This window comes from Triticum aestivum, chromosome 3A, assembly GCF_018294505.1.
Source record: "Triticum aestivum cultivar Chinese Spring chromosome 3A, IWGSC CS RefSeq v2.1, whole genome shotgun sequence".
In the NCBI taxonomy this organism is placed as follows: Eukaryota; Viridiplantae; Streptophyta; class Magnoliopsida; order Poales; family Poaceae; genus Triticum; species Triticum aestivum.
Window position 1 is genome coordinate 571,916,116 of NC_057800.1, and position 25,546 is coordinate 571,941,661.

At 45.0% G+C, this 25,546-nt stretch overlaps 1 protein-coding gene across 1 annotated transcript; it reads right to left on the reverse strand.

Annotated features, from left to right (window-relative positions):
• Positions 1 to 8,049: 8,049 nt before the first annotated feature.
• On the reverse strand, positions 8,050 to 11,867 carry LOC123062286 (CDP-diacylglycerol--glycerol-3-phosphate 3-phosphatidyltransferase 1, chloroplastic). The gene is made up of 8 exons (XM_044485741.1): positions 11,236 to 11,867; positions 9,955 to 10,021; positions 9,797 to 9,871; positions 9,646 to 9,697; positions 9,299 to 9,384; positions 9,150 to 9,224; positions 8,982 to 9,076; positions 8,050 to 8,701 (listed from the first exon to the last, which is right to left on the reverse strand). The coding sequence occupies exons 1-8, from the start codon at positions 11,679 to 11,681 to the stop codon at positions 8,623 to 8,625; spliced, it is 975 nt and encodes a 324-aa protein (XP_044341676.1). The 5' UTR covers positions 11,682 to 11,867; the 3' UTR covers positions 8,050 to 8,622.
• Between the last annotated feature and the right edge of the window lie 13,679 nt (positions 11,868 to 25,546).

Consider the following 25,546-nt stretch of genomic DNA (forward strand, 5'->3'; position numbering starts at 1 on the left):
CTTAGGAACGCCGTAAGGTGATCATACCAAGCACGAGGTGCTTGTTTGAGTCCATAGAGTGCCTTATGGAGTTCATAAACGTGAGAGGGATGATCGGGGTCTTCAAAACCGGGAGGTTGCTTGACATACATCAACTCCTTAAGAGGACCATTAAGAAATGCACTCTTAACATCCATTTGATATAATTTGAAATCATGATGAGAGGCATAAGCAAGCAAGATGCGAATGGATTCGAAACGGGCAACGGGGGCAAAATTTTCACCAAAGTCCAAACCTTCAACTTGGGTGAAACCTTGTGCCACTAACCTTGCCTTGTTTCTTATTACTTGTCCATATTCATCTTGTTTGTTCTTGAAAATCCACTTTGTTCCAATGACATTATGAAATTCCTTGGTTCGTTCTATAAGGGTCCACACTTTGTTGCGTGTGAAGTTGTTGAGTTCTTCATGCATGGCATCTATCCAATCCGGATCGTCAAGGGCATCTTCCACCTTAAGGGGTTCAACACAAGAGACAAACGAGTGATGTTCACAAAATTTTGCCAAACGTCTACGAGTAGTTACCCCCTTTTTGATGCTTTCATAGATGTTCTCGGTGAGGTGTTGAAGATGTTTTAGCTTGGCGTCCACTTTTTGGTCTTTGCGGTCAAGCTCTTCTTCACTTGGTTTTGGACTTGATGAAGAAGCTTGCCCTTGAGATTGCTTTAGCCTTGGAGACACTCTTCTCTTTGCAACCACAGGTTCTTGCTCAGTAGGAAGTGATGACGATGAAGACACCTGTGGTTGGGGTTGATCTAGATCTTGATCATGACTTTGAGCTTGATCTTGAGCCTCAACGGTTGGTTCTTCATTATTCGGAAGAGTTTGCTCTTGATCTTGCTCAGGAATATGAGGGTCTTGTTCTTGGATAGGTTCATTACTTCCCAAGGCATCTTGTACAAGTGGTGTCGTGATGACTTCCCTTGTGGAAAATCCTCAAGAGGGGCTCTTACTCCTTCTTCTTCTACTTGGACATGGGGTGTTTCTTGTGGGAGAATGTGGCCTATCCCCATTGTCCTTATAGTTTGTGAAGGAGCCTCATCACCTACAACACTAGGAACAATTTGCTCCATGCGGGAGCCGTTATCTTCATCAAACTCCACATTTACCATTTCCTCAATGCATCCGGTGGATTTATTGAGAACTCGGTAAGCATGAGAGTTTGATGCATATCCAACAAATATGCCCTCATAAGTTCTAGACTCAAATTTAGCTAACCGGGATTTTTTGTTTAAAATGAAACACTTAAAACCGAACACCCGAAAGTATTTGACGTTGGGCTTTCTCCCAATTAGGAGCTCATAAGGGGTCTTGTTCTTGAGCTTGCGAAGATAAAGCCGGTTTGAAGCATGGAACGCGGTGTTGATGGCTTCTGCCCAAAGCTTGTATGGTGATTTGTACTCATCAAGCATGGTCCTAGCCATCTCAATAAGAGTCTGATTCTTCCTCTCCGCAACACCATTTTGTTGGGGAGTATATGGTGCGGCATATTGGTGCTTTATCCCCTCTTCACTCAAGAATTCATCCATTGTATAGTTTTTGAACTCGGTGCCATTGTCACTTCGGATTGCCTTGATCTCACAGTTATGTTGACGTTGAGCTTCTTTGGCAAAGTTGATGAAGGTTTCTTGAGTTTCATCTTTAGTCTTGAGAAAGAACACCCAAGTATATCTTCTGAAGTCATCAATAATGACAAGGCAATATCTCCTTCCTCCCAAACTATCATATGTTGGAGGCCCAAATAGATCCAAATGGATAAGCTCGAGGGGCCTCAAGGTGGTGATGATAGTCTTCACTTTATGAGCTTTTTCATTAAGCTTTCCGGCAATGCAAGCACTACAAGGACGATCTTTGGCAAAACACACATTGGTTAGTCCAAGAATGTGCTCCCCCTTTAAGAGAGGTTGTAAATTTCTCATGCCCACGTGGGCTAGCCTACGGTGCCATAGCCACCCCACGTCGGCCTTGGCCATTAGGCATGTTGCAAGATGAGTTTTCTCTTTTGAGAAATCAACCACGTAAAGGTTGTATTCAACATGCCCAACAAAGACCACTTTGAGATTGCTCCTCGTAAAGACGGTCACATGGAATTCACCAAAATGTGAATCATATCTGGCACGAGCCAATTGAATAGTTGAAAGTAAATTGTAGTGAAGGGATTGGACAAGCATGACATTTGCAAGAGATGAATCATTAGAGATTACCACCTTGCCCAAACCCAATACCTTTCCCTTGCTATTGTCACCGAAGGAGATGTTTGAAGAGGCCTTGAGTGAATCAACGAACTCCACAAGCATCTCCCTTTCTCCGGTCATATGATTGGTGCATCCACTGTCGATCACCCATTGAGTTCCACCGGAGACATAGTCCTACAATAATCAAGCTTTGGTTATAGGTACCCATTTTGCAATGGGTCCTGGTGAGTTAGCAACAAGGGTCTTGGGAACCCAAATAGTCCAAGCATAATCATCATAGTTAGTTCCAACAAATTTTGCAAAGGTATAGCCATCATCTCCTCTCATGAGAACATATGATGGATTGTTCTTGCCTGCAAAATTCTTGGGAATAGCCTTGTCCCTAATGGCCTTACCATTCCTAACACCCTTCATTTCCTTCTCCTTGTGCCCTTCTTACACAAACACTACCTATTGGGGAGGGGAAGGAGTCGGACCGATCTTCTTGTTCTTGTTCTTCTTCTTCTTCTTCGTCTTCTTGTTCTTACCACTCTTAGATGCGGGATTAAACCCAACTCCCTCCTTGGCAACACACTCCTTTTGGTTTCTCAAGAGATCATTTAGGTTTTTCTCCCCTTGGATGCATGATACAAGCCCTTTATCAATCTGAGCTTTCAACTTCTTATTTTCCTCTTGAAGGGAGGTGCAATCATGAGCAAAGTTAGTCGTACAAGCATCATCATTTAAATCATTATGAGGTACTGAAGTGAGAGCCTTAATGGTTGTAGCTTTTAATTGAGCATAAGACTCGGTGAGAGCAATGAGGTCACCTTTGAAAACCTTGGAACTAATCACAAGGAACTCATGCTCCTCAACAAGTCTTGTATGGTCAACTAGAAGTTTTTCAACTCTAATGTTAAGAGCATCTTTATTCTCAAGAGCAAGTTGCAAAGCATCGTTGGTTTTAACAAAGTCAATTTGATGAGCAGATAAGGCTTCCTCAAGTGATGCTCTCATGACACTCTCTTCATTAAGTTCGTGCTCGAGGAGATCAACTCTCTCTTTTTCCTCTATAAGGAGGTTGTCAACGTTCTCAATAAAGTCATCGCGTTCGGCGAGTGACTTAAGGAGATCGCCAAAATGCACGAGCTTCACCATGAAGAGTTTTCATGAAAGCCATTAAGGATTCCTCATCATTATCCACACCCTCCTCACACTTATCCTCCACTATCTCACATGAGACATTGGGAGTGTAGTTGTCGGGTCTCTTGGGTTTGGACTTTGTTTTTACCTCTTTGGCCATGAGGCATCGATGAGTGAATGTCTTGTCCTCGTTTGGAGAGTCGAAGAGGCCAGTGGTGGAGGAGGAGGTAGTGGCATGCATGGCGAAGGCGGCCGTGCCCACTTGATCATCATCACCGTCATCTTCATCTCCAGACATGTATTCTTCATGAACAAGGGCCTTGTCATCCTTCCTCTTTGCAAACTTGGTGAACTTCTTCTTCTTAAGCACAAGCTTCTCGGACTTGTCTTCACGTCTTTCATATGGACAATCATGAACAAAGTGTCTTGGGCTATCACAATTGTAGCATTTCCTTCGTCCAAAAGATCTTCATTGAAGATTTCTTCCTTTGTTTGCCATGGTCCCGGAGTACTTCTTGACTAAGAGAGCCAAGTCTTCTGCAAAATCATTTTCCGGGCACGAGGTATCATTATCCTCCTCACATATCTCTTCACTCACTTCTTCCTCCCTTGAGGGTTGGCTCATCACTTTCTTGTCCTTCAAGGCAAGATTGGAGTTCTTGGTTGCTTGAGCTATTGCAAATGTTTTCTTGGACTTGGTTTCCAAAAGAACATAGGTAGAGAAGGTGGAAACAACTTGAGCCGAAGTCAACTTGTGATAGTCCGGACGTTGATGAACCATCATGACCATGGTATGTTTTGTGAGAACCATAGCATCTATGAACTTGTCCTTGATGAATTCATCATTTGCCCAAGTGCACCCAAAGGTTCTCAAGTTGAGCACAAGGGACTTCAACCTTCGGTAAACCTCTTCTGCGGACTCACCCTCATTCCTCACAAAGAGATTGACTTCTTGTTTGAGCAAGGCCAACTGAGATCTTCGAATTGCTTCATCTCCTTCAAGAGCCTCCTCAAGGCAATCCCAAATTTCTTTTGCAGTTCTGAGAAGAGCAATGGAATCACTATAGTCTTCAGTCACTGCATTGCGAAGCATGTTGTGTGCAGTAGCATTGAGTTGATCGTCAACTGCTTCCCTTGGAGTGAGATTCATTTGGGTCCTTGGGGTTGAATCCATTGACCACAATCCACCACAATTGAGTTGAAGCACTGCGCATGTGAGACTCCATATCTAGCTTCCACTTAGCAAACGCATTAGCTTTCAAAGGGGGTGGAGGCCCAACAGGATTAATGCGGGGATGTTGCAAGGGTTGAGGAGAGTAAAAGGGTTCCACGGCATTGTACTGGGGAACTTGAGTATGAGCCGGGGAAGCAAGAGGTTCCCTCGAGTCATCCGCATCATGAACCTCATTTGGGTTAAACAAGTTTGATGCGGACGTTGATGGCTTTAGGCGAGCATCAATTTCCTCCTTGACCGAGGCACAAACCTCTTTCAACATAGAGACTTTGAGGTCCGCAAACATTGAAAGAAGATCGACCGCGGTCAAGGGGACATTCGGGTTAGTAGTAGCGGCAGGAGCAACGACCGGAGCACCAAGTGTCTCAGTCGTGATGGGGGGTTGGTTTTGACCATCCCCCGCAACGGGTAGGCCACCTCCCTCATTCCCTAGATCGACCATATCCTCTAAGGTTGTAAAACCTTATATTAGAGCACGAGGCTCTGATACCAATTGAAATGATTGATACGGTCGACTAGAGGGGGGGTGAATAGGAGACTACAAATTTTAATCTTTCTTGTAGATTTTAAGGCTTAGTGGATAAAAGAGTTCACAAGATATGCAACTAGGTGAATGCAACCTATATGACAAGCAAGCTCCAAGAAGAAAAGCTAGGCAACAAACTACTTAGCAAGCCAACAAGCATACAACAACTAAGAAAGGTGCGGGAAAGGATTAACCACAAGAGAGACGAGGACACGGATTTTAACCCGAAGTTCACTCTTCCTTGGGGAAGAGCTAATCTCCATTTGGAGCGGTGCCAGAGCCAAAGCTTGCGGAATGCCACCAAAGGCTCACTGTATTCTCCTTCGAGTCACCCCCAACGGATGAGCCTCGAACCACTCGGGGTTGGTCTTGAAGGCGACCACCACACCTTTACAAACTTCTCCGGAGCACACCAGAAGCAAGGAAGCTTCCGGAGGAACTTCTAACCGCCTAGGAGCCCAAGCTCCAAGAGTAACAAGTCAATGGGGAAGAAATGTTGCGGGGAATGCGATTTGGTTTGGTTAAGTTGTAGATTGGGTCTTGCTCTCCCAATCCCCAAAGTTTCAACAAGTTTGGGTGGAGGGATTGAGAGTATTGAGCAAAATGGGGTGTAGCAATGGTGGAGCTCAACAAGACATTAGGGTTGGGGGTTGGAGGAGGAAGAAGGGCCTTTTTATAGTGTTCATGTGAGGGTGGGGATTTCTGTCCGTTGGACCCCGTGCGCACGGGCTAAGTCAGCCCCGTGCGCACGGGGTATCCAAAGACAATCGCACCACCCCGTGCGCACGGGGGTCAAAAGACCCCGTGCGCACGGGGTATCCAGAGAGTTACGCAGTACCCCGTGCGCACGGGGGTCAAAAGACCCCGTGCGCACGGGGTACCCAGAGAGTTACCCAGTACCCCGTGCGCACGGGGGTCAAAAGACCCCGTGCGCACGGGGTACCCAGTAACTTACTATTGCAACTTTCTGAGTACCACAACACACACACTAGGTTCATATGAGGTGGTTGGAGTGGGAAGGGTAAGAGAGTAAGGCTCGGTAAAGGCATTCCCACACAATATTTATCCACACAAACCCCTCTTAATAGTGCGGTCTTTCCTACGACTCGAAGCAAACCAAAACTAAACCTTCGAAGCGTCGAAAGACCACGCCTTTGTCCTTTTTGAAATGGGGGTCGCACATCTCCATCGCGGGCACTTAGAACCAATAACCTGAGATAAACTTTAGCAACCGATATTAGTTCAACTAACCACATTGTCATCACACCAAAATATAACTTAAGTGCCATTAGCACTTTCACAAACCCACAAGTTATTCAGATCCTAACCATGCAATGTTTGAGGGTTGGAACTAATGCATAAAAACAAGGTATGAGAAGAGTATGATCAATGTGTTACTTGCCTTGCTGACGATTCGCAAAACCTAGAGACTCGTAGTACCACGCTTCGCACTCCGGGTGTTCTATCACAAAAAAACAATATCATACATAAGCAATCAAGCAAATATGCACGGGTAAAACTCAACTAAGAAGATCTAACCAGAAAGTTCAACTTAAGAACTCCGGTTTGCAAAAAGAATCAAATCAAACGGAGCAACGAAACTCAAACTGCGAGAGAAACAAGATCTGATTACTAATCTGAACTAAACTCAAATTTTACAGTACCAAAATCTTGTTCAAGTTGGTTAAACAGAAAGAGAGCTTCGAGACGAAGATCTAGGCGCTTGAATCGCCTGATTCCGATAAACGAGCGAAAAGATAAACTAAAACGAAAATCGGATCAGAAATCACGATCGAAAATAATCGTGAAAACCCGAGAAAAAGAAAAACAGACGAACAGGCTAACGAACGAACGTTCGCTGTCTGCGGCTAACGGGCAAAAACCGTTCGTTAAAACGAACGTACGGACAAACGTCCGCTATATAACTAAACCAACCGGATCTAAAAAAACGGATCTAGGGTTTCAAAAAAAAACGATCGGTTTTCTCACGAAAACCGAGGCGGCGGCGGCGACTACCTCCGGCGAGGTCGGCGAGGCGACGGCGGCGGCACGCGGCGGCGGCGGCGCTAGGGTTTCGGCGGCGCGGGTGGGCTTCGGTGGCTGGTGGGCTTCGGCGGGCAGGGGGGCCCCGGCTTATAAAGCCCCTCCGGGCGGAGTCCCACTCGGGTACGGCCCAGAGTCGGTTTGACTTTTTAAAAAAAATCCGTTGTGCAGAAAAAGAAAGAAAAGAAATACTAAACAGACTACAAAAATCCCGAAATAAATTTTCCCCGTCCTCTAAAAATATGCCGAACAAGGTGAACATTTATTTGGGCCTAAAATGCAATTTTGAAAAACACATATTTTTCCTATGCAAATAAAATAGCAAAAAATCCGAATAAAATCAAATGTTTGATTTTAATATTTTGCTCCAACATTTCATTTATTTTGGAGAAGTCATATTATCTCCTCTCATATCTTTTAGTATGAAAATATTTTGGAGAGAAAAATAATAAAACAAATGATCCTCGTTTCGATATTTGATTAAACTCAAATATGAAAACAGTGAAATCCCTAACTCTCTCCGAGGGTCCTTGAGTTGCTTAGAATTTCGAGGATCACGAAACAGAATGCAACAGAAAATGATATGCATGAATGACCTATGTATAACATTCCAAATTGAAAATTTGGGATGTTACAAAATTTGGTCAAAGTTTGTGTGGTTTGACTTTCTAAAAAACCATATGCACTACATTGTGAAACGGAAGAAGTAACCCATAGCAACTCCGATAGAAATAACATATCCTCCTCCCACGAACTATGGCTCGTTTATTGAACCCATCGATGAGAATGAACTCAACTTGAGTATCGAAAAATGGTTATGACTGGCAGGCGCTCATTTTGGCTTCCAACTTGCTCGCCCCAGCCCGACATGATTCTAGGAACAAAGCTTAAGAAGCAAATAATGCCTTGATCCACTCGATTTGGACCAGTAATCAGCTGGTTCAACCGGATCTATCCACTACTGCATTTTGACCCGGCGAGTACAGTACAATACAGGGACATAGAAAATGAGTTTATACATTTCACCGTTTGCAGGGGTTAAAACGACTCAACTAAATCCTTTGGAATATGAGAGAATTTGTAGACTTCAACCGCTGACGTCTCAAGACTAGCCAACCTCTCTAGTCTGTACTCAACATTAGTACAGAGCTGCAAGAATATGTACACTGGCATGCGGTTTGCCCACCAGTAATTTGCTGACCATTCTTAAGCAAAAAATACAACAAATTCTACAGCTTTATATTCTAGTCAGTGACCCCATGTGTAAGGAACTAGACTAATGGCTACTTGGGAGAGGTCCTAATACAGCAAACATCTGCAGCTTTCATTTTTAGAAACTGCACAACCCTTCCATTTCTTCAAATTTGGATGGTCCATGGAAACAATTGAGTTTCACAACTAATTGCTGGATTCACCAATCGTAATCTGGCTGGTAATTAACAAAAATGCAGGCAACAGCTGTCATCATGTCCTCGGTCTTAACTGATAGTATTTCACACCATAACCTACTGTGGATGCCATTGTAGTAGTAGCAACCAGCCAACTGCAGTTACAAAACAAAATATTTAGCAAGAAACACTGCAAGCACAATGTTTTATATAAACTATGTTTTTTTACAATCATCAATTATTGATGTTCAAGTATTCTTCTGTTTCGGTATTATTTTCTTGAAATTATCAAATTCACATAGGAGATGCTTCTGAGTTATGACAGATAAATAGTGGTTTGACTGGTTCAACGTATAAGTATAATTTCATATAAAAAACACCATTTCACCAAACTACAAACACCAGGGCAGACAAAAAGTTTGAAAAAAAGATTACCCCAAGTATGTAATATAATTCCGAGTCTCCTCTGTGCCGAATTCTGGCTGAAGGAGTGCGCCAGCAACCAACATCAACTGAAATACTGTATTTACCTGCATTAAAAAATTATTGTCATGTGTGTCAAAGCTCCACAGGATCAAATAATGTGAGAACATAGTGACATACCTTGCTGATGAAAAGAGGTTGAACCTTCTCACGCTGAATTGCATCCAAATTACAAAAGTCTGACCAACTATTCCACTGGCGCGAGGATAATCGGGGTGAGTATTCATTTGAACACTTCAAATATATACCTAATTTTGTGTAAGTAGTACCTTCCATCCCAGGCTGGATGCTCGTTTGTAGAAAGCCCCACCCACCAGGAGAAAGTCTCTTGCAACCACCAGGCCAACAAGGCCAGCTTCAAGCAGAGCAATCAAAGTGCAACAACAGTGATTGATTTGTCAAATTATTCAGTTAAGGGCAAGAATAGCAGGACAATATAATGAGCTATCAGCAATCACCATCACTGTATTTTTACTTAGATGAAGCTGGTGAATGGTTTTAGACATTCAGAGTATCACACAATGTCTCTGGTTGGGATTGACATTATACACGGGGATGCAAGGAAGCTGTGTAGCAAAGATACAAAAATGAAGAGAATATGTGTTGAGCTACTCACGATGTAAGAGCTCCCTCTCAACCATTGCTACAGCAACACAGCAAATCAACACCTAAGCAACACAACAAATACTGCAGGTCAGCTTAACAGCACACATATAATTTTATATAAAGAAACATAAAGTTTATAAATATTGATTTGAAGTTTGAACCTTGTCAGCCAATGGGTCCAGATATGAACCAATTACAGAATTGATGCCCATCTTTCTTGCTAAAAAACCATCCAACTATTGTCAGAGAATAAATGATGAGTAAGGTTTTTAACATACGGTGTTAGTATGGTAAAAATATTAGAAGGGTGTAATCTTACCCAATCACTTGCACCAGACAAAGCTAATGTGCCAAAAGCAGGAAGATACCATTCATTCATAATCATCCTACATAGCATATGTAGATAATCAGAACCAGAACCGTAGATAGGAAAAATATATATAATCATGGCCCTATATGTCTAAAATATTATGTGGCAAGACAACATATCCAAAACCGCAAATTAATCAAACATATATACTTTATTTGACAGCAATTGCATGCTCTGATACCTAGAGACTGAATAATTCGAAAACACTGTTAGAACATCCAAAAAAGCTAATTAGACATTAACCCCAATTTTAGACCTCCTGTGATGAAGCAAAACAACACAAAAACTAAGAGGAGGATGGTGCACTGTTGAAGTATGGAATGATAAGCCTACAGCCTGGCAACTTCTTCAGATTTGACACTGACACGCAGTGCTGGTTAAGCAATACATCTGATTCTAATGTGAAGAACAAACAAAAGGTTTACTCAGCCCTTTATGTAAATGTCATGTCACATAGACACAGAACAAAACATTTCAGTATCTTTTGTCTGACATGGTTCAAAGCTGCCTGGTCAAACATGTATTTACATGACCAAAGAGAACATGAAGAAAGGTTCAATGATTGGTTAACATGTTTTGACTACAAGCTCCGCAACCTTGGTGACAACTAACAATTTCACACATCGTATTTAATATCCTGTCTCAATTTGTAGCCTGGCAGCCTCTCCTTCTGTTCCGAAATGTAAATATTTCGGGTTCTCGGTTCCTTAAGATTTGACATACAAAAGCAACTCAGCCATGCCTATGTAAAACTTGAAATACAATCAATTGTAAGACATGCATAAAGCCTCAACAATACATAGCATCAAATATTCGATTCCTTTAAGGCTAACACATTCGGACCTACATCATCAGACACATAGCGACATAATTTTAAATAGCTGGTCTGGGCAGAAATAATTGCTAATCCAACAAGTATGCATGAGACTAATTTTTTCATGAGGTACTCATGCACGAGCACAGAACTATCTATGAAAAATAACAGGGCATGGTAATGTATGGCCTAAAACCTGCACACATTTCTGATTCGATTTAACTGGCATGCCTCGAAAAGTCGAAATTAACTAACTATTGACAAGGTGAGTACTGAGGACAGTTCTACTGAATGCAGTACTAAGTAAACACCAGAGGAGTATCATTTTGATCAACGGAGTCCAACCATCAAACTTAAGCAGTTATATCAGTGCATCCAGTCCGATAGCATAGTGACACCTGAAGGTAAGAACTCACCATCCAATGAGCGGACCCGACGCCATGCGCCCGATCGACACCAAATTGGGCAGATTCAGAAACTTCTCGCCTCCACCCGGACCCGCAGCCTCGCCTCCGTAGACCCGCTTGGGCTCCCACCGCACCGCGTCCGCGAGAGCCTGCGCACCGCCGCCGGCAATGGCGCGAGCCCTGTGGAGCTTCGAGCGGAAAGCGGCGGCGGTGGTGAACGGCGTGGCGGACCGCGAGAGCGCCCATGGGGACGAGGAGGGGAGCAGCGGCCCGCTGCGGGGGCGGCCGAGGACGCGGGGGTGCGCGGCCGCGGCCGCGGCGGCGAAGGGGGCGGGGGCGGGAGGGGCGGCGGCGCGGAAGGGGGCGGAGAGCGTGTAGTGGGAGAAGAGAGGCCTCGGATTCGGGAGGGCGGGGTTCCTGCGGAGGAGGGGGTTTAGGGTTCTGAGGAAGGCCATGTCCGTGGACTGTGGAGCATTGGAGGGGGCTCGGGCCGTCTGTTGGGATCCCTGGTGAGGGGGAGGAGAGCTTCTTGCGCTTGGGGTTCTCGAGGAAGGTGACGGTGACGGACGGGGAGTGGAGCGGCGGCTGGTTGGTGGGGCCGCCGTCCGTGCTACACGCTCTTTCTTCTCCGGCCCATGGAGGAGGCGTCCAATCACAAGGTTTTGTAAGTTCTATATAAGAGCATCCACACTCCACTTGACAAATCCGGCCCTTAATATGCCCGTGGGTGCTTTTGAACGCGTCCGTAGACAGCGTCCGCCGGCCCCTTACATATTGTGTCCTATATTCACATATCTTAAATTTTGATTCTTAAATTTATACACGTCGATCATACGATACAAATTTGTGAATTTAAAAGTTCGAAACAAAGCAAAAGCAAAAGCAAAACAAATCATAGTTCAACAAACCGTATATGCCAAAATGAAATCAATGTCCGAGCGTGTGGATGGCCTCGGATCACTGGTCGGGCTTCTGCTCCGAGCAAAATGCGTCCTGCTCGTTCCGCTCCGCCTGCATCCGGGCTGCAACCGCCCTTGCCGCCTCGTACTCCCTATGGTCATTGATCTCCTTCTTCTTATTCGCAAGCAACTTCTTCACATGCTCATCCAAGAGGGTTTCATCCGCCAACATGATCTTCGCATCGTCGGCGTCCCGTGCGAGTTGCAACCTCTCCTTTTCATGCTCTATGTCGCCAAATGTCTTAGCCTTCTCGAGTTCTCATTTGATCACCGCTTGTTGCTTCTCCAACTCGATATTCTCCCTCTCAATTTCGAGTTTCTTCTCCGCCCTCTTCCGGTCCCACTCCATCCTTTCCTTTTGCGTATCCAACATGAGCTTGTACCTCTCCTCCTTCTTGCTCTCCCTCGCCGAAAAATGTCTGTCCATGTGGACGACATTTTTGTAGCCGCGGCGTCATGGGAGGAACGTGCCTTCTCGCACTTGTTTCCCATGACTTGGCGGTTAATCCTTTGGCATGGTGGTTTTTCCATTCTTCACGACAACATCGTCCAACCCAATTTGGAGCTTGAGCCATCACTCCTCTGCCAAACTTGAGCTCAACCACAACTAGGTTCCACTTCAGCTTGCCATTCAATATGATCCAACGGCTAAAAGCAAACGACTTCTTCACCATTCGAGGTGAGTTTTAGGAACAATTGTTGTGATGACATGGCATCATTAGGAGTGGATCACTGTAGCTTAATTATCATGGTGTTACACTCACTCATCGAAAGTCCACGTGACTTTATATATTAACTAAAAAAGGAGTTTTGTTCGGTTAATTGGAAAAAAACCATGCAAAAACATTACCTGCCACCTATCATTGCCACTACCTAGACGATGATGTGACAACTTTGGCTTTATAGCACTAGAGGGGAACAAAAATAAAGACCCAGCGGGAATGCTAGAAAACCAACTATCGAAACATGGTTGTGATCAAAATATTCTCATAATTGTCATGCAAGGCTTACTATGAACCTTGAAACAACGTCCACAAGCCCCTCCACCAAATACCAACTCAAATGAAGAAGACCCCAAGAGGGGCACGACTTCAAAGTGTGACAAACGTCTAATCCATAGGGTTTCCTCTCGATAGGAGTGGGGAATTACATCGCCTTGACCATGTACTCGAGACGAAGATTTTGTCTTGTTGTGGTGTTAGTTCTTGTCATAAAAGAGAGTTGTTTTATGATGATTGGCAACATTGGTTCCTACTCCGCAGAGCGGATATGTTGTCTTCACCCAGTACCTTTGCAAACATCCATAGTCTAGGGTAGTCCACGAATTTTCGCAAGTCACAGTTGTAGAGATCAAGGGAATGAAACCGATGTTGTAGATGTTGATACGTCCATTTTGCATCATGCTTTTATATCGATATTTATCGCATTATGGGTTGTTATTACACATTATGTCACAATACTTATTCCTATTCTCTCTTATTTTACAAGGTTTACATGAAGAGGGAGAATGCCGGCAGCTGGAATTCTAGGTTGGAAAAGGAGCAAATATTAGAGACCTATTCTGCACAACTCCAAAAGTCCTGAAATTTCACGGTAGCAAGTTTCAAAATATATAAAAAATATTGGGCGAAAGAAGTACCAGAGGGGGGCCACCCACCATCCATGAGGGTGGGGGACGCGCCCTACCCCCTAGGCGCGCCCCTTGCCTCGTGGGCCCCCTGGCAGCCCTCTAATGCCCATCTTTGGCTATATGGAGTCTTTCGTCCTGGAAAAAATCATAAGCAAGCTCACGGGACGAAACTCCGCCGCCACGAGGCGGAACCTTGGCGGAACCAATCTAGGGCTCCGGCGGAGCTGTTCTACTGGGGAAACTTTCCTCCGGGAGGGGGAAATCATCACCATCGTCATCACCAACGATCCTCTCATCGGGAGGGGGTCAATCTCCATCAACATCTTCACCAGCACCATCTCATCTCAAACCCTAGTTCATCTCTTGTATCCAATCTTTGTCTCAAAACCTCAGATTGGTACCTATGGGTTGCTAGTAGTGTTGATTACTCCTTGTAATTGATGCTAGTTGGTTTATTCCATGGAAGATCATATGTTCAGATCCTTTATGCATATTAATACCCCTCTAATTATGAACATGAATATGATTTGTGAGTAGTTACGTTTGTTCCTAAGGACATGGGAGAAGTCTTGCTATAAGTAGTCATGTGAATTTGGTATTCGTTCGATATTTTGATGAGATGTGTGTTGTCTTTCCTCTAGTGGTGTCATGTGAACGTCGACTACATGACACTTCACCATTGTTTGGGCCTAGAGGAGGGCATTGGGAAGTAATAAGTAGATGATGGGTTGCTAGAGTGACAGAAGCTTAAAGCCTAGTTTATGCGTTGCTTCGTAAGGGGCTGATTTGGATCCATATGTTTCATAAAATGGTTAAAGTTTACCTTAATACTTCTGTTGTAGTTGCGGATGATTATAAGTGGGATGCTTGTCCAAGGAAGGACAGTACCCAAGCACCGGTCCACCCACATATCAAATTATCAAAGTACCGAACGTGAATCATATGAACGTGATGAAAACTAGCTTGACGATAATTCCCATGTGTCCTCGGGAGCGCTTTCCTTTATATAAGAGTTTGTCCAGGCTTGTCCTTTGCTACAAAAGGGATTGGGCCATCTTGATGCACCTTATTTACTTTTATTACTTGTTACCCGTTACAAATTACCTTATCACAAAACTATCTGTTACCGATAATTTCAGTGCTTGCAGAGAATACCTTACTGAAAACTGCTTATCATTTCCTTCTGCTCCTCGTTGGGTTCGACACTCTTACTTATCGAAAGGACTATGATAGATCCCCTATACTTGTGGGTCATCAAGATTCTTTTATGGCGTCGTTACAGGGGAGTGAAGCGCCTTTGGTAGGTGGAATTTGGTAAGGAAAAAGTTATATAGTGTGCTGAAATTTACTGTCACTTGCTACTATGGAACATAATCCTTTGAGGGGCATGTTCGGGGTATCTTCACCCCGACTAGTAGAGCAAAGAGTTGCTCCTCAACCTACTGAACCTACTGAAAATGTTTACTTTGAAATTCCTTCGGGCATGATAGAGAAACTGCTAGCTAATCCTTTCACAGGTGATGGAACATTACATCCTGATTTGCACCTAATCTATGTGGATGAAGTTTGTGGATTATTTAAGCTTGTAGGTATGCCCGAGGATGTTATCAAGAAGAAGTTATTCCCTTTATATTTGAAGGGAAAGGCATTGAGATGGTTTAGGCTATGTGATGATATGAGATCATGGAACTACAACCGATTGAAATTGGAATTTCATCAGAAGTTTTATCCTATGCATCTTGTTCATCGTGATCGTAATTATATATATAATTTTTGGCCTCGCGAAGGAGAAAGCATCGCTCAAACTTGGGGGAGGCTTAAGTCAATGTTATATTCATGCCCCAATCATGAGCTCCCAAAAGAAATTATTATTCAAAAAATTTATGCTCGGCTTTCTCTCAATGATCGCTCTATGCTCAGTACTTCTTGTACTGGTTCTTTTATGATGAAGACTATTGAATTCAAATGCGATTTATTGGAAAGAATTAAACGCAACTCTGAAGATTGGGATCTCGACGAAGGTAAGGAGTCAGGTATAACACCTAAGTTTGATTGTGTTAAATCTTTTATGGATATGGATGCTTTCCGTGAATTTAGCACTAAATGTGGACTTGACTCTGAGATAGTAGCTTCTTTCTATGAATCCTTTGCTACTCATGTTGATCTCCCTAAGGAGAAGTGGTTTAAATATAATCCTCCCATTGAAGTAAAAGTAGTTGCACCTATTAAAGTTGAATAAAAGACTATCACTTATAATGATCATGTTGTTCCTACTCCTTATATTGAGAAACCACCTTTCCCTGTTAGAATAAAGGATCATGCTAAAGCTTCGATTGTGGTTCGTAAGAGTGATACGTCTCCAACGTATCTATAATTTTTGATTGTTCCATGCTATTATATTATCTGTTTTGGATGTTAATGGGCTTTATTTTACACTTTTATATTATTTTTGGGACTAACCTATTAACCGGAGTGTTGGAGAACGTAGTAATTTCAAAAAAAAATCCTACGCACACACATGATCATGGTGATGCATCGCAATGAGAGGGGAGAGTATCGTCCACGTACCCTCGTAGACCGAAAGCGGAAGCGTTAGCACAATGCGGTTGATGTAGTCGTACGTCTTCACGATCCGACCGATCCAAGTACCGAACGTACGGCACCTTCGAGTTCAGCACACGTTCAACTCGATGACGTCCCGCGAACTCCGATCCAGCAGAGCTTCATGGGAGAGTTCCGTCTGCACGATGCCGTGGTGACGGTGATGATGTTGCTACCGACGCAGGGCTTCGCCTAAGCACCGCTACGATATGACCGAGGTGGAATATGGTGGATGGGGGTGTTGGAAATATGCCCTAGAGGCAATAATAAAAGCATTATTATTATATTTCCTTGTTCATGATAATTGTCTTTATTCATGCTATAATTGTGTTATCCGGAAATCGTAATACATGTGTGAATAACAGACATCAACATGTCCCTAGTGAGCCTCTAGTTGACTAGCTCGTTGATCAACAGATAGTCATGGTTTCCTGACTATGGACACTAGATGTCATTGATAACGAGATCACATCATTAGGAGAATGATGTGATGGACAAGACCCAATCCTAAACATAGCACAAGATCGTATAGTTCATTTGCTAGAGTTTTCCAATGTCAAGTATCTTTTCCTTAGACCATGAGATCGTGTAACTCCTGGATACCGTAGGAGTGCTTTGGGTATGCCAAACGTCACAACGTAACTGGGTGACTATAAAGGTAGACTACGGGTATCTCCGAAAGTGTCTGTTGGGTGACATGGATCAAGACTGGGATTTGTCACTCCGTATGACGGAGAGGTATCACTGGGCCCACTCGGTAATGCATCATCATAATGAGCTCAGAGTGACCAAGTGTCTGGTCACGGGATCATGCATTACGGTACGAGTAAAGTGACTTGCCGGTAACGAGATTGAACGAGGTATTGGGATACCGACGATCGAATCTCGGGCAAGTAACATATCGATAGACAAAGGGAATAGCGTACGGGATTGATTAAATCCTCGACATCGTGGTTCATCCGATGAGATCATCGTGGAGCATGTGGGAGCCAACATGGGTATCCAGATCCCGCTGTTGGTTATTGACCGGAGAGTCGTCTCGGTCATGTCTGCTTGTCTCCCGAACCCGTAGGGTCTACACACTTAAGGTTCGGTGACGCTAGGGTTATGAAGATATGTATATGCAGAAACCCGAATGTTTTTTGGAGTCCCGGATGAGATCCCGGACGTCACGAGGAGTTCCGGAATGGTCTGAAGGTAAAGAATTATATATAGGAAGTGCTATTTCGGGCATCGGGACAAGTTTCGGGGTTATCGGTATTGTACCGGGACCACCGGAAGGGTCCCGGGGGTCCACCGGGTGGGGCCACCTGTCCCGGGGGGCCACATGGGCTGTAGGGGGTGCGCCTTGGCCTAGATGGGCCAAGGGCACCAGCCCCTATAGGCCCATGCGCGTAGGGTTTCCACCAAGGAGGAGTCCTAGTGGTGGAAGGCACCCCTAGGTGCCTTGGGGGGGAGGGAAACCTCCCCTTGGCCGCCGCCCCCCTAGTAGATCTCATCTACTAGGGCCGCCCCCCCCCCCTTGGCACCCCTATATATAGTGGGGGGAGAGGAGGGATTTACACCAGCCCCTGGCGCCTCCACCTCCCCCCGTTACGTCTCTCCCTCGTAGTCTCGGCGAAGCCCTGCTGCTGTGACGCCCTGCATCCACCACCACGCCGTCGTGCTGCTGGATCTTCATCAACCTCTCCTTCCCCCTTGCTGGATCAAGAAGGAGGAGACGTCTCCCGTCCCGTACGTGTGTTGAACGCGGAGGTGCCGTCCGTTCGGCGCTGGTCATCGGTGATTTGGATCACGTCGAGTACGACTACATCATCACCGTTCTTTTGAACGCTTCCGCTCGCGATCTACAAAGGTATGTAGATGCATCCAATCACTCGTTGCTAGATGAACTCCTAGATGATCTTGGTGAAACGAGTAGGAAAATTTTTGTTTTCTGCAACGTTCCCCAACAGTGGCATCATGAGCTAGGTCTATGCGTAGTTCTTCTTGCGCGAGTAGAACACAATTTGTTGTGGGCGTAGATTTGTCAACTTTCTTGCCGTTACTAGTCCTTTCTTGCTTCAGCGGTATTGTGGGATGAAGCGGCCCGGACCAACCTTACACGTACGCTTACGTGAGACCGGTTCCACCGACTAACATGCACTAGTTGCATAAGGTGGCTGGCGGGTGTCTGTCTCTCCTACTTTAGTTGGAGCGGAATCGATGAACAGGGTCCTTATGAAGGGTAAATAGAAGTTGACAAATCACGTTGTGGCTTTAACGTAGGTAAGAAAACGTTCTTGCTAGAACCCTAATTCAGCCACGTAAAACTTGCAACAACAATTAGAGGACGTCTAACTTGTTTTTGCAGCAAGTGGTTTGTGATATGATATGGCCAAAGTTGTGATGAATGATGAATGATCTATATGTGATGTATGAGATGTTCATGCTATTGTAATAGGATTCACGACTTGCATGTCGATGAGTATGACAACCGGCAGGAGCCATAGGAGTTGTCTTTATTCTTTTATATGACCTGCGTGTCATCAAGAAACGCCATGTAAATTACTTTACTTTATTGCTAAACGCGTTAGCCATAGTAGTAGAAGTAATAGTTGGCGAGCAACTTCATGGAGACACGATGATGGAGATCATGATGATGGAGATCATGGTGTCAAGCCGGTGACAAGATGATCATGGAGCCCCAAGATGGAGATCAAAGGAGCTATGTGATATTGGCCATATCATGTCACGTTTATTATTTGATTGCATGTGATGTTTATCATGTTTTGCATCTTGTTTACTTAGAACGACGGTAGTAAATAAGATGATCCCTCACAATAAATTCAAGAAGTGTTCCCCCTAACTGTGCACCGTTGCGACAGTTCGCTGTTTCAAAACACCACGTGATGATCGGGTGTTTTATTCAGACGTTCACATACAACGGGTGTAAGACAGATTTACACATGCAAACACTTAGGTTGACTTGACGAGCCTAGCATGTACAGACATGGCCTCGGAACACAGAAGACCGAAAGGTCGAGCATGAGTCGTATAGAAGATACGATCAACATGAAGATGTTCACCGATGTTGACTAGTCCGTCTCACGTGATGATCGGACACGGTCTAGTTTAACTCGGATCATGTAATACTTAGATGACTAGAGGGATGTCTAATCTAAGTGGGAGTTCACTAATAATTTGATTAGTTGAACTTAATTATCATGAACTTAGTCTAAAATCTTTGCAATATGTCTTGTAGATCAAATGGCCAACGTAGTCCTCAACTTCAACGCGTTCCTAGAGAAAACTAAGCTGAAAGACGATGGCAGCAACTATACGGACTGGGTCCGGAACCTGAGGATCATCCTCATAGCTGCCAAGAAAGATTATGTCCTACAAGCACCGCTTGGTGACGCACCCGTTCTCCCTGCAGAACAAGATGTTATGAACGCTTGGCAGGCACGTTTCGATGACTACTCCCTCGTTCAGTGCGGCATGCTTTACAGCCTAGAGCCGGGGCTCCAAAAGCGTTTTGAGAGACATGGAGCATATGAGATGTTCGAAGAGCTGAAAATGGTTTTCCAAGCTCATGCCCGGGTCGAGAGATATGAAGTCTCCGACAAATTCTTCAGCTGTAAGATGGAGGAAAACAGTTCTGTCAGTGAGCACATACTCACTATGTCTGGGTTGCATAACCGCTTGACTCAGCTGGGAGTTAATCTCCCGGATGATGCGGTCATTGACAGAATCCTCCAGTCGCTTCCACCAAGCTACAAGAGCTTTGTGATGAACTTCAATATGCAGGGGATGGAAAAGACCATTCCTGAAGTATTTGCTATGCTGAAATCAGCAGAGGTAGAAGTCAGGAAGGAACATCAAGTGTTGATGGTCAATAAAACCACTAAGTTCAAGAAAGGCAAGGGTAAAAAGAACTTCAAGAAGGACGGCAAGGAGGTTGCCGCGCCCGGCAAGCAAGCTGCCGGGAAGAAGCCAAAGAATGGACCCAAGCCCGAGACTGAGTGCTTTTATTGCAAGGGAAGCGGTCACTGGAAGCGGAACTGCCCTAAGTACTTAGCGGATAAGAAGGCCGGCAAAACAAAAGGTATATGTGATATACATGTAATTGATGTGTACCTTACTAGTGCCCGTAGTAGCTCCTGGGTATTTGATACCGGTGCAGTTGCTCACATTTGTAACTCAAAGCAGGGGCTGCGGAATAAGCGGAAACTGGCAAAGGACGAGGTGACGATGCGCGTCGGGAATGGTTCCAAGGTCAATGTGATCGCCGTCGGCACGCTACCTCTGCATCTCCCTTCGGGATTAGTTTTAAACCTTAATAATTGTTATTTAGTGCCAGCTTTGAGCATGAACATTGTATCGGGATCTCGTTTAATTCGAGATGGCTACTCTTTTAAATCTGAGAATAATGGTTGTTCCATTTTTATGAGAGATATGTTTTATGGTCATGCTCCTATGGTGAATGGTTTATTCTTTATGAATCTCGAACGTGATGCTACACATGTTCATAATGTGAGTACCAAAAGAAGTAAGGTTGATAATGATAGTCCCACATACTTGTGGCACTGCCGCCTTGGTCACATAGGTGTCAAACGCATGAAGAAGCTCCATGCTGATGGACTTTTAGAGTCTCTTGATTATGAATCATTTGACACGTGCGAACCATGCCTTATGGGTAAAATGACCAAGACTCCGTTCTCAGGAACAATGGAGCGAGCAACCGACTTATTGGAAATCATACATACTGATGTGTGCGGTCCGATGAGTGTTGAGGCTCGCGGTGGCTATCGTTATGTTCTCACCCTCACTGATGATTTAAGTAGGTATGGGTATATCTACTTAATGAAACACAAGTCTGAAACCTTTGAAAAGTTCAAGGAATTTCAGAGTGAGGTTGAAAATCAACGTGACAGGAAAATCAAGTTTCTACGATCAGATCGTGGAGGAGAATACTTGAGTCACGAGTTTGGGGCACACTTAAGAAAATGTGGAATAGTTTCACAACTCACGCCGCCTGGAACACCTCAGCGTAATGGTGTGTCCGAACGTCGTAATCGCACTCTGTTAGATATGGTGCGATCTATGATGTCTCTTACCGATTTACCGCTTTCTTTTTGGGGCTATGCTTTAGAGACTGCCGCATTCACTTTAAATAGGGCTCCGTCGAAATCCGTTGAGACGACACCGTATGAATTATGGTTTGGGAAGAAACCTAAGCTGTCGTTTCTAAAAGTTTGGGGATGCGATGCTTATGTCAAGAAACTTCAACCTGAAAAGCTCGAACCCAAGTCGGAAAAATGCGTCTTCATAGGATACCCAAAAGAAACTATTGGGTACACCTTCTACCTCAGATCCGAAGGCAAGATCTTTGTTGCCAAGAATGGGTCCTTTCTGGAGAAAGAGTTTCTCTCGAAAGAAGTAAGTGGGAGGAAAGTAGAGCTTGATGAAGTATTACCTCTTGAACCGGAAAATGGCGCAACTCAAGAAAATGTTCCTGAGGTGCCTGCACCGACTAGAGAGGAAGTTAATGAAATGATCAAGATACTTCTGATCAAGCCCCTACTGAAATTCGAAGGTCCACAAGGACACGTTCCGCACCAGAGTGGTACGGCAACCCTGTCTTGGAAATCATGCTGTTAGACAACGGTGAACCTTCGAACTATGAAGAAGCGATGGCGGGCCCGGATTCCGACAAATGGCTGGAAGCCATGAAATCCGAGATAGGATCCATGTATGAAAACAAAGTATGGACTTTGACTGACTTGCCCGTTGAGCGGCGAGCCATAGAAAATAAATGGATCTTTAAGAGGAAGACAGACGCGGATGGTAATGTGACCATCTATAAAGCTCGGCTTGTCGCTAAGGGTTATCGACAAGTTCAAGGGGTTGACTACGATGAGACTTTCTCACCGGTAGCGAAGCTGAAGTCCGTCCGAATCATGTTAGCAATTGCCGCATTCTATGATTACGAAATATGGCAAATGGACGTCAAAACGGCATTCCTTAATGGTTTCCTTAAGGAAGAATTGTATATGATGCAGCCGGAAGGTTTTGTCGATCCTAAGAATGCTGACAAAGTGTGCAAGCTCCAACGCTCGATTTATGGGCTGGTGCAAGCATCTCGGAGTTGGAACATTCGCTTTGATGAGATGATCAAAGCGTTTGGGTTTACACAGACTTATGGAGAAGCCTGCGTTTACAAGAAAGTGAGTGGGAGCTCTGTAGCATTTCTCATATTATATGTAGATGACATACTTTTGATGGGAAATGATATAGAACTCTTGGACAGCATCAAGGCCTACTTGAATAAAAGTTTTTCAATGAAGGACCTTGGAGAAGCTGCTTATATATTAGGCATCAAAATCTATAGAGATAGATCGAGACGCCTCATAGGTCTTTCACAAAGCACATACCTTGATAAGATATTGAAGAAGTTCAATATGGATCAATCCAAGAAGGGGTTCTTGCCTGTGTTACAAGGTATGAAATTGAGCTCAGCTCAATGTCCGACCACGGCAGAAGATATAGAAGAGATGAGCGTCATCCCCTATGCCTCAGCCATAGGTTCTATTATGTATGCCATGCTGTGTACCAGACCTGATGTTAACCTTGCCGTAAGTTTGGTAGGAAGGTACCAAAGTAATCCCGGCAAGGAACACTGGACAGCGGTCAAGAATATCCTGAAGTACCTGAAAAGGACTAAGGAAATGTTTCTCGTTTATGGAGGTGACGAAGAGCTCGTCGTAAAGGGTTACGTCGACGCTAGCTTCGACACAGATCTGGATGACTCTAAGTCACAAACCGGATACGTGTATATTTTGAATGGTGGGGCAGTAAGCTGGTGCAGTTGCAAGCAAAGCGTCGTGGCGGGATCTACATGTGAAGCGGAGTACATGGCAGCCTCGGAGGCAGCACATGAAGCAATATGGGTGAAGGAGTTCATCACCGACCTAGGAGTCATACCCAATGCGTCGGGGCCGATCAAGCTCTTCTGTGACAACACTGGAGCTATTGCACTTGCCAAGGAGCCCAGGTTTCACAAGAAGACAAGGCACATCAAGCGTCGCTTCAACTCCATTCGTGAAAATGTTCAAGATGGAGACATAGAGATTTGTAAAGTACATACGGACCTGAATGTAGCAGATCCGTTGACTAAACCTCTCCCTAGAGCAAAACATGATCAACACCAGAATTCCATGGGTGTTCGATTCATCACAATGTAACTAGATTATTGACTCTAGTGCAAGTGGGAGACTGTTGGAAATATGCCCTAGAGGCAATAATAAAAGCATTATTATTATATTTCCTTGTTCATGATAATTGTCTTTATTCATGCTATAATTGTGTTATCCGGAAATCGTAATACATGTGTGAATAACAGACACCAACATGTCCCTAGTGAGCCTCTAGTTGACTAGCTCGTTGATCAACAGATAGTCATGGTTTCCTGACTATGGACACTGGATGTCATTGATAACGAGATCACATCATTAGGAGAATGATGTGATGGACAAGACCCAATCCTAAACATAGCACAAGATCGTATAGTTCGTTTGCTAGAGTTTTCCAATGTCAAGTATCTTTTCCTTAGACCATGAGATCGTGTAACTCCCGGATACCGTAGGAGTGCTTTGGGTATGCCAAACGTCACAACGTAACTGGGTGACTATAAAGGTAGACTACGGGTATCTCCGAAAGTGTCTGTTGGGTGACATGGATCAAGACTGGGATTTGTCACTCCGTATGACGGAGAGGTATCACTGGGCCCACTCGGTAATGCATCATCATAATGAGCTCAGAGTGACCAAGTGTCTGGTCACGGGATCATGCATTACGGTACGAGTAAAGTGACTTGCCGGTAACGAGATTGAACGAGGTATTGGGATACCGACGATCGAATCTCGGGCAAGTAACATATCGATAGACAAAGGGAATAGCGTACGGGATTGATTAAATCCTCGACATCGTGGTTCATCCGATGAGATCATCGTGGAGCATGTGGGAGCCAACATGGGTATCCAGATCCCGCTGTTGGTTATTGACCGGAGAGTCGTCTCGGTCATGTCTGCTTGTCTCCCGAACCCGTAGGGTCTACACACTTAAGGTTCGGTGACGCTAGGGTTATGAAGATATGTATATGCAGAAACCCGAATGTTGTTCGGAGTCCCGGATGAGATCCCGGACGTCACGAGGAGTTCCGGAATGGTCCGGAGGTAAAGAATTATATATAGGAAGTGCTATTTCGGGCATCGGGACAAGTTTCGGGGTTATCGGTATTGTACCGGGACCACCGGAAGGGTCCCGGGGGTCCACCGGGTGGGGCCACCTGTCCCGGGGGGCCACATGGGCTGTAGGGGGTGCGCCTTGGCCTAGGTGGGCCAAGGGCACCAGCCCCTATAGGCCCATGCGCCTAGGGTTTCCACCAAGGAGGAGTCCTAGTGGTGGAAGGCACCCCTAGGTGCCTTGGGGGGGAGGGAAACCTCCCCTTGGCCGCCGCCCCCTAGTAGATCTCATCTACTAGGGCCGGCGCCCCCCCCCTTGGCACCCCTATATATAGTGGGGGGGGAGAGGAGGGATTTTACACCAGCCCCTGGCGCCTCCACCTCCCCCCGTTACGTCTCTCCCTCGTAGTCTCGGCGAAGCCCTGCTGCTGTGACGCCCTGCATCCACCACCACGCCGTCGTGCTGCTGGATCTTCATCAACCTCTCCTTCCCCCTTGCTGGATCAAGAAGGAGGAGACGTCTCCCGTCCCGTACGTGTGTTGAACGCGGAGGTGCCGTCCGTTCGGCGCTGGTCATCGGTGATTTGGATCACGTCGAGTACGACTACATCATCACCGTTCTTTTGAACGCTTCCGCTCGCGATCTACAAAGGTATGTAGATGCATCCAATGACTCGTTGCTAGATGAACTCCTAGATGATCTTGGTGAAACGAGTAGGAAAATTTTTGTTTTCTGCAACGTTCCCCATCAGGGGGCACCGCACACGACTGGAGTAGATCAATAGATCAACTTGTGTGTCTAGAGGTGCCCCCTGCCTCCGTATATAAAGGAGCAAGGGGGGGAGGCGGCCGTCCAGGGAGGGCGCGCCAAGGGGGAAGTCCTACTCCCACCGGGAGTAGGACTT